The following is a 12,073-nucleotide window of genomic DNA, read 5'->3' on the forward strand; positions in this document are numbered from 1 at the left end:
TCTCAAAAGTATGTGGAAAAAGTGAAAACTGAAAAAGTTTTTTTTTTCAGATTTTCAAAGGGTCAGATTTTCCGGTTTTGCAGGGGGAAAGTCGACTTTCGCCAAAATCCAATTTTTTAGCCGAATGAACGTTGATTCCAACTATTTAAGCGATGGGCTATTCAGAACTCTCAAAAGTATGGGGAAAAAGTGAAAATTGAAAAAAAAAAATTTTCACCCGGAGCCAAAGGGTTAGATCTTGGATTTTTTCAGGGGGAAAGTTGGTCAAAGGGTCACGAGGGCCAAAGTGCCAGATCTTGAATTTTTCCGGGGGGAAAGTGGACTTTCGCCAAAATCGATTTTTTTAGCCGGGTGAACGTTGATTCTAACTATTTAAGCGACGGGCTATTCAGAACTCTCAAAAGTATGTGGAAAAAGTGAAAACTGAAAAAGTTTTTTTTTCAGATTTTCAAAGGGTCAGATTTTCCGTTTTTGCAGGGGGAAAGTCGACTTTCGCCAAAATCGATGTTTTGAACCGGCTGAACGTTGATTCCAACTATTTAAGCGACGGGCTATCCAGAACTCTCGAAAGTATGTGGAAAAAGTGAAAACTGAAAAAGTTTTTTTTTCAGATTTTCAAAGGGTCAGATTTTCCGTTTTTCCAGGGGGAAAGTCGACTTTCGCCAAAATCTTGTATTCAAACGCTTTGAAATCGCTAATGATGTCACACTGACGGGCGAGCGTTGGACCAATCACAGAATGGCGCGGGCCGACCTAACCCAATCTTAAGGTGCGCCTCGGCCAATGGAGGACAACAACTCCCCACTCTCTTCTTCTTCGACCAATCGCTTCTTCGTCGTTCTTCGACGTCTTCGTAACGTCATGACCGAAAAATTGGCCTCGAAAGCGACTGATTTTCAAATAATGATCATAAGAGGCAATATTTCTCCATAATTTTCGCCGTTTAGCTATCCATGTTATGAGGAATGTGTGAGGGGAATTGGAAAGAATTGAGCGTCATGCAAGTTCCCTATTTACTTGGAAAATTCAAAAACTGAAAATATCCGAATCTACAGTGCGGCCCGTCGAAAGGACAATTTTAATTCGCAGATAAACAAATCCCCTAAATTTCCCCACAAAATCTATAAATTCTTGTCTCAATTAAATTTGATCGGCGGAATTAATTAATAAAATCTCAGTGCAGTCAATTAAATTTTCTCACTCAAACAAATGATTCAACATTTCTCTCTCCTTGTATTGAGATGTTCCGGAATGTAAATATTCCATTCAACTCATCGATTTCAAAATCCACTCATGCGTGTACCAATTTCGTATTTATTGGGGAATTATTAGGGGATGTGAAATGATAAAAATGCAGTGAGAATTCACTATTTTTTATTTTCTTATTTACAAATAATATACAACGTATCCGCTTAGCTGTCAATTTTCTCGGTGGTCTCCCCGTGAACTCCTGTCTGATCTGCCTGCTCCCCAGCCCCAATCGCCTTCTGCTCTTCGTCCATGTTCTGCGTGAATTTGAAGAGAATTGGAATTTGCTCCAACGCTGGATTGCGAGGCTGGAGGCACCTGATCCACGAGAGCAAAGAGTCTTTACTTGATGTTCCTGTTGCACAGATACCGAAGATCGTTTGCTCGTCCTGCTCGTGGATACTGCGCCGACGTGCTAAGGCTTCGCGATTTTTCTTCCAGAAATTGACTTCGAAATTTGAAATATCTACGAATAAAATGACAAACACGTTCATTACTCCATCCATACTTGACTACTAAATTTCACAATTGAACAATTTGCTCCATGTAGTGTTTAAAATAAGAGTGGAACAACCCATATCGTTCAATTTCATGTAATTGAAACTTAAGAGGAGACTACTATAAGTTTTAAATGTGGCCACTGAAGTTAAGATCTCGCACACATTAAAAATCAATATTTATGCATAAAAACGATGAATTAGTATCAAAATAATTCTTATTTATCGTTCATTTGCCCCGGAGATACTAAAAATGTTATAAATATTCCAGTTTTTTCAAAATTTGAATCACGGAGATTTTTCTTTCAATTTTTCAAGCTATGTAGGATAACAATTACGAATTATTATTTTTTATTCTGTCTCTAAATGCTCAATTTCCCTTCGTTTACGTAGAAAATTACACTATTTATGCAAAGTAGCCAGTAAATGGCTTTCAGACTGCAAAAAAAATGAAAAAACTTTTCAATAAAATGAAAAATAAAAAACAATGACAAATGTTTTCGCGAAATAAAAAATTCTGTTGATTACCTACCCAAATGTGTAATTCACACCTTACAAATTGAATTTGAAAGATGTACTTCGCAATTGTAATTCTACACATTTATTAAAAAATAAAAAAAATCCCATGACTGACCATGTCTCAAAATTTTAATACTTTCTCCCTCGCGCGAAACCTTTGTAAAAACCATCGACTCACCATTGATGTCATAGCCCTCCTGTTTCCACGTCTTCCTCGGCTCAGCCCTCAACAAGAAATAATCGACAGCCCCCTTGGAGATCCAGAGCTTGAAAGGCCCCTCGACATAGGCAGCAACATTCTTGGGATGCTCTGCAATGAGCCTCTCCTGATCAGGACTCGAGGCAGACACAATCCAAGTCTTATCAATGGACTCCTTGACACTCGCAGTATCAAAAACAGTGATCCTGCTCTGAACATCAGCAGTCCCAATCTTCTGAATAGCCATCTTGGCAAGATCGAGGGGATCAGTGGGCATGGGTTTGGGCCACGGCCAGGGGTTCAGGTTCTTGAACTTTCCCTGCCAGTAGGTCATCCTCCTGAGCTTCCTCAGAGGCACCGCCAGGTCCCCAAATATATTAATGTACATTCTCTCGAGCTCCTCATCTGGTATCACTCCATTGTCCTCCATCTTACACAGGAGATCGATTGCACACTGTTGTTCACGTGGATATAGCATGAACTCAGCCTGCAGGAGATTCTTGCTGATAAATCTCCCCTTGGGCAGGGTGTCCGCCACTGCTTTGTACACCTCCAGGTCCTCGTTCACCCCGAACTCGTCCATGTACCTCATGGCAGCGTAGACAAACTGCACGTGACCTGTCTTCCTGGGGGGAGAATTCTTGTAAGTATAGATGACATTCAAGTACGTCTCCTTCTCCTTCTTCTGCTTGCTCGCTGCTGAGAACAGCGAAACCCTGGCATTTTTATCTGCATCAGTATTCACGAGCCAACTTGAGCTAGTGTGCACTGATTTCCTGGGGGACACCGACGGCAAGATCCTCTGGAGATGCTGGTGATACTGGAGAACTCTCAAGCACTTTGTTGACAATATCACTGAGTGCAACATGATGATGTTTTTTCATTTATAAGAGATATCGGGTGATCTGTTCTCCTGGGTGTGATGGCTCTATCTCTCCATGACAGCCTTTACTTTCTGCCAACAATTGTTTTTATTGCTGTCGAGCTTCGAACGTTTAGGTAATGGGAGAGCTAACCTCAAAATTCCACTGGTGATGCACTTTTTTTGAGATATTGAGAATGACAAATTGATTTGATTCGATATTTTAGGGGTTTTTTCGGTGAGAGATGGAGAGGATTGATTTAATCAAGCTGTAAATGTACCTTTTATTCACGCATAGGCCGGAGAGTTGTGTTGGCTGGAGGACGCCATTTTGGAATTGCCAGGTATTGAAGATTTTTCTGCATTATCTACAGAACAATTTTTAAGGTTGGAATTGGAGTTCCACGTAGGAAACAACAGCAAGTCTCTCTCTGGGGCTGTCGTGAGTGATAATTAATATTTTCCAGGGGTTTTTCATGCCGTAGGATCATGGTGGCAGTGATAAACAGTGAGGAAATCGATGAGGAGAGCCTGGAGAGCCCTGAGGACACCCCGAAAGAGGCGAGAGTCTACTCGCTCGAGAGTATCCTTTGAAAATAAAGAGTGAATTGATTAACCATCCATCCATCCCACAAAGCCCATATGTCTGTCCTCAGCACCCCCAGATCATTTCTGAAGACAATTGCAGGTTTTATCAATCGAAAGGTATTTTTCTTGACTCAAAGTTCGGTCTAGTTCTCAAAATAATCAAGGAAGCCCAGCAGCAGCATGGCCTTCGTCATGGCGACTACCAGAGGTACAGGGGCTACTGCTCCAGACGCCTCAGGAGGCTGAGGAAGGTCCTGAAGGTGCCTCAAGGGGACAGGAGACACTTCAAACGCAGGGATGTCACTGCTGTTATGGTGCACGACGACAAGTTCCTTCAGGTTCCTCTGACGATGGCTGAACGCGCCTGGAGTCATGCCATGCAGCTTCGTATCGAGGCTAATACTGAACCCAGGAAGAAGTTCCATCTTATCTCGAGGCTGAGGAAGGCTGCTGCTTATGCTCTTCAGCTTCAAGAGTTGATTGAGGTTAAACACTTTTATCAGCATGTAACAAGTGGATTTCTTATGTCAGGAGTATTAAATCAGAAATTATCTCGATAATGAGTACTTTTAAGTGACAATTTAGGGACATTTCTTATCAAAATCGATGAGTTTTATTCAGTTCAATCTGTTTACTTCTGTTTTCACCTCTTTACCAGTTTTTCACATTTCACAAAAGAGGGTAAACATTTGTTTTGTGATTTAAATCAATGTTTTTTGATAAATCTAAAACTCTTAGTTAAACATGAACTAAATTTTACTTTTTTATAAAGTCTAAAATTCAACTTATTTTTAACCAACCAAGTCCATTCTCCCCCCATCTGCTCCAATAAAACTAACAATCCCATTAATTTCAGAACGTAAACTGCGATGCTCGAACAAAGCTGGAGGCCCAAGCCTACGTAGCCTGGATCCAGGGTTCCCTCCAATTCGAGCTCCAACTCTGGAAAGACGCAATGACAAATCTCAAGAAGGCCCAAGTGGTGTACGGTGAGCTGGCATCAGCCCTCCCAGAGCTAGAGCAATTGATCTACAAAGCACGAGTTGAGGAATTAGCCCCGAGCCTCCGTTACTGCGCCTACAACGTGGGTGACACTTCAGCAATCGACGATTTGATGCAGATGCGAGGACAACTGAGTAACGAATTGCTCATGAGCCTGGACTCCCTGATGGCGCAGACACGTGAGAAGCAGTCGAGTGCAGAGGAAGTGACTTGGCGTGGGAGATCATGTGGAGTGGTGCCACCGAGAGCCACAGGGCTCTTGATAGCTGATTCCCGATTGAATCAGACCCTGGAGAAGACGTCGACCCTCCAGGGGAAGATTGATCTGCTGGAGGCTCATCTTATCGACTGCAAGGACGTGATAGCTGCTGTGAGGGAGACTTTCAAAGCAGAATTGAAGAACAAGGACGATAAGACACCAGCTCATCACCTGATCGCTTATCTGCAGTACATCAGGCTGTCTAGGACTCTGGAGAGGAACCTCGCACTCGTGAGCATCGCTGAGGCCTCCGAGAAAGCAAAGCCACAGGACATTGTTCGTCTTTACGAAGCAGCTCTGCATAATTTATTGGAAATGTCGCAGCTCCTGGAGGACGAGGAGTACATAAAGGAGCAGGAGGCGAAGAGCAAGGGCTACAGGGCCTTCAGGTGCTTCCACATGGCCCAGTCCCTGGCCAATGTCCACAGGTGGAGGGAGGCAATGGCTCTGTATCAACGAGCCCTTCGACACACCCTCGACGCACTCAAGGACCAGTCCTTCCTCCCCGAGGACCTCAAATCCTCTTTGAAGAAGCTTGAGAGCTCCATCGAGGGCGCCCAGTGCGCTGCCCATGCTCACAGTGTCCTCGAGGAGGGCACGGATGACGAGGCTGCGGCTGTCAAGCAGATGAAGAGCAAGAAACCACTCGTCGAGAGACTCCACGAGTACAGGGAGGATAACTCTTTGCTCAGCAAGCAACCCAATGTCTTCAATATGCCACCTCCCATGCAGAGCATTCCTTGCAAACCTCTGTTCTTTGATTTGGCGTTCAATATGGTGGAATTCCCGGATTTATCGGATAAACTGGGGGATCAGGGGAAGAAGGCACAGGCTGGACTCACTGGATTTGTTAAGGGACTGTGGGGATGGGGAAATAAGTAACTGGAGATTTGGGTTTTTGTATCGTCTTTGGATTTGGTTTATTCGAGTAATAAAGACAGTTTGATTTAATGGAGTTGATTGTGTTTTAGTTATTGAGGGTATTCTTAAGTATGGGTTTTAGATAATTTTTTAAGTGAAAATGTGGAAACATTTTCGGAAAAATTGATGGTTTTTATTCAATTCAATTCTTTAATTCGTTGTTGCTCAAAGTGGGTTTCTTTGGTTCACGTTTAGACCAGCCTTTCATATGTCTCGCATTCCCCTTTATTAAAAAGAGAACATGAATTTCTGAAGGTTTATCTTTACCGAGCAGCTCTTCGCAATTTAATGGAAATTTCGCTGTAAAATTTATTAAATAGAGGAAACTGATGCAAAGTGAATTGAATTACATTTTCCATTAGTACGAAATTATTCCATTAAAAAAAGTTAAGAGTGCCCATTTTACCTCACTCTCTCCTGCATAAGTGGTATAAAATCAAGCAATAAACGAAATCCTACCTAACTAAACAAAATTCACGTAATTGTCAACTACATAGATGTATAAATCCAATAATTGCGCAATCAAATATCAACGAAATAGAGGAGGAGATGGCTAAACGGACACTAGACTTTTTTTTCAAATATTAAAAACTTTTGCAATTGTTGATGAAATGGAATCATTTTTTTCCTAGGAGAGTATACTTCCTTCTCTCTGCAATGACCCCAAACTGAGCGCAGTTAAGGGAGAATCAGGCAAAATAGAAATTTTTGACCTTTTTAAAAATATTCATAATTTAACAATAAATTCATCAATTGAGCTCAGTCTAGACTCATCACAAACAGGAAGAGACGCTTTATGAGGAAAAAAATTATCCCGTTTGATCAACGTTTGATACAATAAATTATTAACATTTCAAAAAAGTCAAAAGGGTTCGTATTGCCCAACTCCCCCTAATCAATTTATTTCTGAGTCATGAATATTTGAACAAATGTCTGGATGCAAATGAGGGTTTCTCTTTTATTTAATCTTCCAGCCCCCCCCCCCCCCCGCCCAATTTNTGGAACAAAATAGAAATTTTTGACCTTTTTAAAAATATTCATAATTTAACAATAAATTCATCAATTGAGCTCAGTCTAGACTCATCACAAACAGGAAGAGATGCTTTACGAGGAAAAAAATTATCCCGTTTGATCAACATTACAATGAATTATTAACATTTCAAAAAAGTCAAAAGGGTTCATATTGCCCAACTCCCCCTAATCAATTTATTTCTGAGTTATGAATATTTGAACAAATGTCTGAGTTCAAATCAGGGTTTTTCTTTCATTTAATCTTCCCGCACTTACAAGCAGCGCTCCACAGGCAAAAAAAATGTAACCCCCCCTCCGCCCCCTCAATTCCACGAAACGGCACGTCGACGTAGCAACCCGGTGCACGTTTCCCAGAAATTCCAAACAAAATTCACCATTACCCTGTAATAATACTGAATTAAAAAATGAAGGAACAGCTAAAGGAATTAGCAATTGAACTCTATGAAATCGACGCAGTGAAATTCGGTGATTTCGTCACTAAAGTAGGATTAAAAACCCCAGTATATGTTGACTTGAGGGTGATAATTTCATACCCAAAGATATTGGTGAGTGTCATAATGATTGAGTCCTAAAATTAATTTTATAAATGACCAACTAAATTTACTGAATTAATAATATGGTTCTTTGCTCTTTGAACAGAAAAAAATATCGAAAACTCTGTGGGGTTTAGCTGAGGATGATAAGGTGGTTCAAATCTGCGGTGTGCCATACACCGCGTTGCCAATAGCGAGTGTTATATCAGCGGAATCGGACATTCCAATGGTGATTCGACGAAAGGAAGCGAAGGCCTATGGTACAAAAAAATTGATCGAGGGGAGCTTCAAGCAAGGGGACACGTGTGTGATCATCGAGGACGTTGTGACGAGTGGCAGCAGCATCCTGGAGACCGTCAGGGACCTGAAGAATGAGGGTCTCAAGGTCACAGAGGCCCTGGTCATCATGGACAGGGAGCAGGGAGGCAGGAAGAACATCGAGAACAGTGGAATCAAGATGCAGAGCCTTTACACACTCACCCAACTAATGGGTTACCTCTTGGAAGCGAAGAAAGTCACTGCGGAGACTGTGGAGAGAGTCACTGAGTACCTGAAGGAGAGCAGAGCTCCGGTCAAGACCTTTGAAGATGGTGAGAATGATAAAATTGAGTGATTTAAGATGTTAGAGGGGGCTCGGGCAACAGGTGGTAATAACAGACGAGGGGGAATTCGTGCATTATTTTGTTAATATTTTCGGAGTGAAGGGATATACGATAATTTGTCGAAAGACATTTTTTGCAGGAAATTTTGAGATCTACAAAAAAGGTCTCTTGATAAATTCTGTAAACCTCTTCACTCCGAAAATATTTAAACGATTATTCACACAAAATAGTAATTCAAAGAAAACGAGGATGAAATTCAATCATGCACTAATTTTTCAATATTTTCGGAGTGAAGAGATATACGATAATTTATCAAAGGACCTTTTTTGTGGAGAATTTCAAGGGCTACAAAAAATGTCTTTTGCTAATTTTTCGTAGACCTCTTCACTCCGAAAAGATTTTGACAATAATTCACTCACGAATGAATTCAATTACGAGAATTCATGAAGACCTTTAAAAATGCAGATGTAAGAGTGAATTAATCGACTGCATCATACAAAAAACCACTCATCTTCTTCAGATTCTGCCCCAAAAAGATTAACTAACGAATGAATTTAATTACGTGAACAATCCTCGTTTTTCTAAAAATAGATAAGAATGAAATTACGAGAATTTATGAAGGCCTCTAATAATTCAGATGTAAAAGTGAATTAATCAATTGCATCACGTAAAAACCCATTTATCTTCTTCAGAATCTGCCCCAAACAGATTGAAACTAGACTTTGCGGAGCGTTCAAAAGTCGCCAAGAATCCTCTAGCTGCAAAACTCCTGAATCTCATGAGCCAAAAGGAAACAACCCTCTGTCTCGCAGCAGACTTGACGTCCGCCGACGAGATAATCGACCTGACGGAGCGCGCAGGGCCGCACATAGCTGTGCTAAAGATCCACGTGGACATAATCGAGGACTTCGACCAGACCTTCATCCAGAGACTGAAGCACCTGTCCTCGAAGCACAAGTTCTTCATAATGGAGGACAGGAAATTCGGGGACATAGGGAACACAGTGTCCCTTCAGTACGGAAAGGGTGTGTACAAAATAGCAGAATGGGCGGATTTGATCACTGCCCATCCTGTCCCAGGCCCAGGGCTCCTGGATGGGCTCAAAAAAGCCCAGAAACACGTCTCCGAAGATCGTGGGGTGTTCCTGATCACTGAGATGTCCTCGAAGGGAGCTCTGACAGGAGAAAATTACGTGAAGGAGTGCTTGGCACTCAGCAAAGACTCGGACATTGTGACGGGACACGTTTGCCAGTCTAATGTCTTCTCTGACCCTGGATTGATCCAACTAACCCCTGGAGTTAAACTCGCTAAAACTTCTGACAACCTGGGGCAACAGTACAATACCCCAGAAGCAGTTGTCAACGCTGGAGCTGATCTAGCAGTCGTCGGACGGGGCATCACCGAATCCCTCGACAAGTTATCATCAATTCTCAAGTACAAAAACCAACTCTGGGCTGCGTACAAAAACCGAATAAGCTCGTGATTTTTCGATTATTTTTGATTATTAATACTATGTTTGAGCTAAGTCGCACAATCAACATTTTATAAAACATATTTTCGATGCTAATTCACTGTATAAAATAAGTCTAGAATATTTTTTCTGAAAATATACAAGATACTATGAGGATTTCCATGAGCTAGATTTGTATGAGGTAACATTTGTTACGTTTACAATGTCCATCATTCACATGACCTTAAAAATGCCTGGGGTACAACACTCCAGAAGCAGTTGTCCACATCGGAGCTGAATTACAAAGATAAGCCTCATGATTTTTCGATTGTTTTTATTATTATCGTTTGAACACCATTCCACAATCAAAATTTTATAAAAAATATTTTCGATGTTACTTGACTGTACAAAACACCTCTAGAATATTTTTCCTGAAAATATACAAGATACAAAATGTAATATCTACATCTCTGTGTTTAAGTAAAATAATCGAGTAATAGCATTCGAGTTTGAAAAGCGAATATTCATATGAACGAATCCTCCATCATATGAACTCTCCCCTACTTGCTCACAGAGTTCGAGTTTATTTAAATAACAAACTGTTAATGTGTATCATACGTTCGCATAGCAGTCACACAGTTCATCCACTCGGTAACACGTTAGAGAGGGTTTTTCATTTTTTAGTTCAAGCTTCCTTGCTCTTGGTGAGCTCCTCAACGAGTTTCCTGAAGACCTGGGCAACTTGACTGTCAGGAAGTGTCACCAGGATGCTTTGGCCCTTGTCAGCTAGTTTTCCAATCGCCGGGTCGATGGGAAGTTTAGCCAAAAATGGAACTTTCACCATTTCGGACAGGGCTATGCCTCCACCAGACGAAAAAATATTTGTGCACTCCTGAAATGATCACTTGAATAAATCCGCATTCAAATTATCAATTCAGAAAGTCGCTTAATCCACTGATGCAACCATCAAAGAGTTTAAGCTCTTCTCAAACTCTTTCTGTCTCCAATTAAAAATTGTCAAATTCAGTAGCGAAGTGGTAAAACGGTACAAGTCAATTTTGACTATTGACCCGTGTTCAATGAATATCTCGGAATCTAACGGAGATAGCAAAATTTCTGTTATAATCATTTTTGTAGAGCGGATTGAGTGCTACAACAAATGTAGTTACGAAAATTTCGCTATCTCCCTTAAATTCCGAAATACTCCTCAAAAACTTGACTGAGAGATAAGTCGACTTAAACCGTTTTGCCACGTCGCTACTGAATTGAAGTCTCACCGAACACGTTGGACAGACAAATCCACTCATATTCTCGACAATCCCAATAACCGGAATCCCAGTTTTCCTGCAAAACGTTATTTCCCTCAAGACATCATCGACAGCAACAGCCTGTGGAGTGGTAACGATAATAGCCCCATCGCACTTAACATCTCTGCAAACAAGGAAAACAGCTGAAAAACCGTCGAGTTTGGACAAGCACGTGACGAAGAATCACATGCCATTGATCAGTCATCAGTGTTATCAGGCCTCATGACCAAGGCTTATCTCCCCACATAACAATCCCACCACCGATGTGTCATATGATCCACAATCGTGAGTTCATGTGACTGTTATCAACATGTGACTTCCCCAAAAAAAAACAACACGAACACGAACCTCAGATTCTCCATAACAGTGATGTGCTCGTCTGAGGTGCCAGGAGGAGTGTCAATGATCAGATAATCGATGTCCTTCCAGACGACGTCAGTCAGAAACTGTCTGATCATGCCAGTCTTCTTGGGTCCTCGCCAGACAACCCCATCGTTACGATTTTTCAGCAAAAATCCAATGGACATTACAGCAAGTGTCTGATCCTGATCAGTGTACACTGGAATCCATCTGCAGTCCAGATTAAACCATAGTCATCAACAATAATTTCTAATAAATTCTTCTGAATGGCGTCCATACCCTTCCGAGGACTGGTGCACATCCTTGTCCTCAATATTTAGGAGATAAGGCACACTGGGGCCACAGAGGTCGACATCGAGGATTCCCACCTCCAGAAAACAAAATGACAATCAGATTTTTACCGACTAAGTTGTTCACTGGGGACAACTTAACCTGCTGTTGTTTTTCGTTGTTTTTTACCTTGAAGCCGGCTACCTTGAGGGCCAGTGCCAGCTGGGTGCTCACCGTTGACTTGCCAACGCCACCCTTGCCCGATAGAACCAGCAGAACGTGCTTCACCTCGTCCAGCATCGTTGGAGAACTGCCTTCGGTTTTTATCAAGAGTGATTACAATGTTTTGTCGGGCTACCCCCTTCTTCCAGTTGCCGAGCAAATGTGAAGTGTTTTCGGTGGTATTTTTGGTTCTGAAGTGGTG

General features: G+C 41.6%; 4 protein-coding genes across 5 annotated transcripts; 2 read left to right on the forward strand and 2 right to left on the reverse strand.

Annotated features, from left to right (window-relative positions):
* Positions 1-1,357: 1,357 nt before the first annotated feature.
* On the reverse strand, positions 1,358-3,667 carry LOC107035489 (evolutionarily conserved signaling intermediate in Toll pathway, mitochondrial). 2 transcript variants are annotated; one of them, XM_015253030.1, is made up of 3 exons: positions 3,607-3,667; positions 2,443-3,418; positions 1,358-1,714 (listed from the first exon to the last, which is right to left on the reverse strand). In XM_015253030.1, the coding sequence occupies exons 2-3, from the start codon at positions 3,329-3,331 to the stop codon at positions 1,413-1,415; spliced, it is 1,191 nt and encodes a 396-aa protein (XP_015108516.1). In that variant the 5' UTR covers positions 3,332-3,418; positions 3,607-3,667; the 3' UTR covers positions 1,358-1,412. The 2 variants fall into 2 exon arrangements, with proteins under 2 accessions (XP_015108516.1, XP_015108443.1); XM_015252957.1 differs by having other exon boundaries at positions 2,443-3,502.
* Positions 3,668-3,707: 40 nt separating this feature from the next.
* On the forward strand, positions 3,708-6,129 carry LOC107035414 (signal recognition particle subunit SRP68). Its single transcript, XM_015252827.2, has 3 exons — positions 3,708-3,908; positions 4,061-4,398; positions 4,770-6,129. Exons 1-3 carry the CDS (start codon positions 3,815-3,817, stop codon positions 6,054-6,056), a joined length of 1,719 nt encoding a protein of 572 aa, XP_015108313.1. The 5' UTR covers positions 3,708-3,814; the 3' UTR covers positions 6,057-6,129.
* Positions 6,130-7,434: 1,305 nt separating this feature from the next.
* Positions 7,435-10,177, forward strand: LOC107036792 (uridine 5'-monophosphate synthase). The gene is made up of 3 exons (XM_015254977.2): positions 7,435-7,672; positions 7,767-8,250; positions 8,955-10,177. The coding sequence occupies exons 1-3, from the start codon at positions 7,532-7,534 to the stop codon at positions 9,743-9,745; spliced, it is 1,416 nt and encodes a 471-aa protein (XP_015110463.1). The 5' UTR covers positions 7,435-7,531; the 3' UTR covers positions 9,746-10,177.
* On the reverse strand, positions 10,030-12,048 carry LOC107036800 (cytosolic Fe-S cluster assembly factor NUBP2 homolog). Its single transcript, XM_015254990.2, has 5 exons — positions 11,839-12,048; positions 11,659-11,747; positions 11,368-11,589; positions 10,990-11,143; positions 10,030-10,604 (listed from the first exon to the last, which is right to left on the reverse strand). The coding sequence occupies exons 1-5, from the start codon at positions 11,947-11,949 to the stop codon at positions 10,398-10,400; spliced, it is 783 nt and encodes a 260-aa protein (XP_015110476.1). The 5' UTR covers positions 11,950-12,048; the 3' UTR covers positions 10,030-10,397.
* Between the last annotated feature and the right edge of the window lie 25 nt (positions 12,049-12,073).

The sequence above is a fragment of the Diachasma alloeum genome, unplaced genomic scaffold (genome assembly GCF_001412515.2).
Source record: "Diachasma alloeum isolate Michigan unplaced genomic scaffold, Dall2.0 Dall_scaffold_00176, whole genome shotgun sequence".
Taxonomy (NCBI): Eukaryota; Metazoa; Arthropoda; class Insecta; order Hymenoptera; family Braconidae; genus Diachasma; species Diachasma alloeum.

Excerpts from the sequence above, each read along its gene's own strand:
- LOC107035489 (XM_015253030.1), bottom strand. The coding sequence starts at position 3,331 with ATGTTGCACTCAGTGATATTGTCAACAAAGTGCTTGAGAGTTCTCCAG. Across the intron at positions 1,715-2,442 it reads GGAGGGCTATGACATCAATG|ATATTTCAAATTTCGAAGTC; the intron begins GTGAGTCGATGG and ends TTTTATTCGTAG.
- LOC107035414 (XM_015252827.2), top strand. The coding sequence starts at position 3,815 with ATGGTGGCAGTGATAAACAGTGAGGAAATCGATGAGGAGAGCCTGGAG. Across the intron at positions 3,909-4,060 it reads GAGAGTCTACTCGCTCGAGA|TTCTCAAAATAATCAAGGAA; the intron begins GTATCCTTTGAA and ends AGTTCGGTCTAG. Across the intron at positions 4,399-4,769 it reads AGCTTCAAGAGTTGATTGAG|AACGTAAACTGCGATGCTCG; the intron begins GTTAAACACTTT and ends CATTAATTTCAG.
- LOC107036792 (XM_015254977.2), top strand. The coding sequence starts at position 7,532 with ATGAAGGAACAGCTAAAGGAATTAGCAATTGAACTCTATGAAATCGAC. Across the intron at positions 7,673-7,766 it reads TTTCATACCCAAAGATATTG|AAAAAAATATCGAAAACTCT; the intron begins GTGAGTGTCATA and ends CTCTTTGAACAG. Across the intron at positions 8,251-8,954 it reads GGTCAAGACCTTTGAAGATG|AATCTGCCCCAAACAGATTG; the intron begins GTGAGAATGATA and ends TATCTTCTTCAG.
- LOC107036800 (XM_015254990.2), bottom strand. The coding sequence starts at position 11,949 with ATGCTGGACGAGGTGAAGCACGTTCTGCTGGTTCTATCGGGCAAGGGT. Across the intron at positions 11,748-11,838 it reads TCAAGGTAGCCGGCTTCAAG|GTGGGAATCCTCGATGTCGA; the intron begins GTAAAAAACAAC and ends TGTTTTCTGGAG. Across the intron at positions 11,144-11,367 it reads ACTGTTATGGAGAATCTGAG|AGATGTTAAGTGCGATGGGG; the intron begins GTTCGTGTTCGT and ends CCTTGTTTGCAG.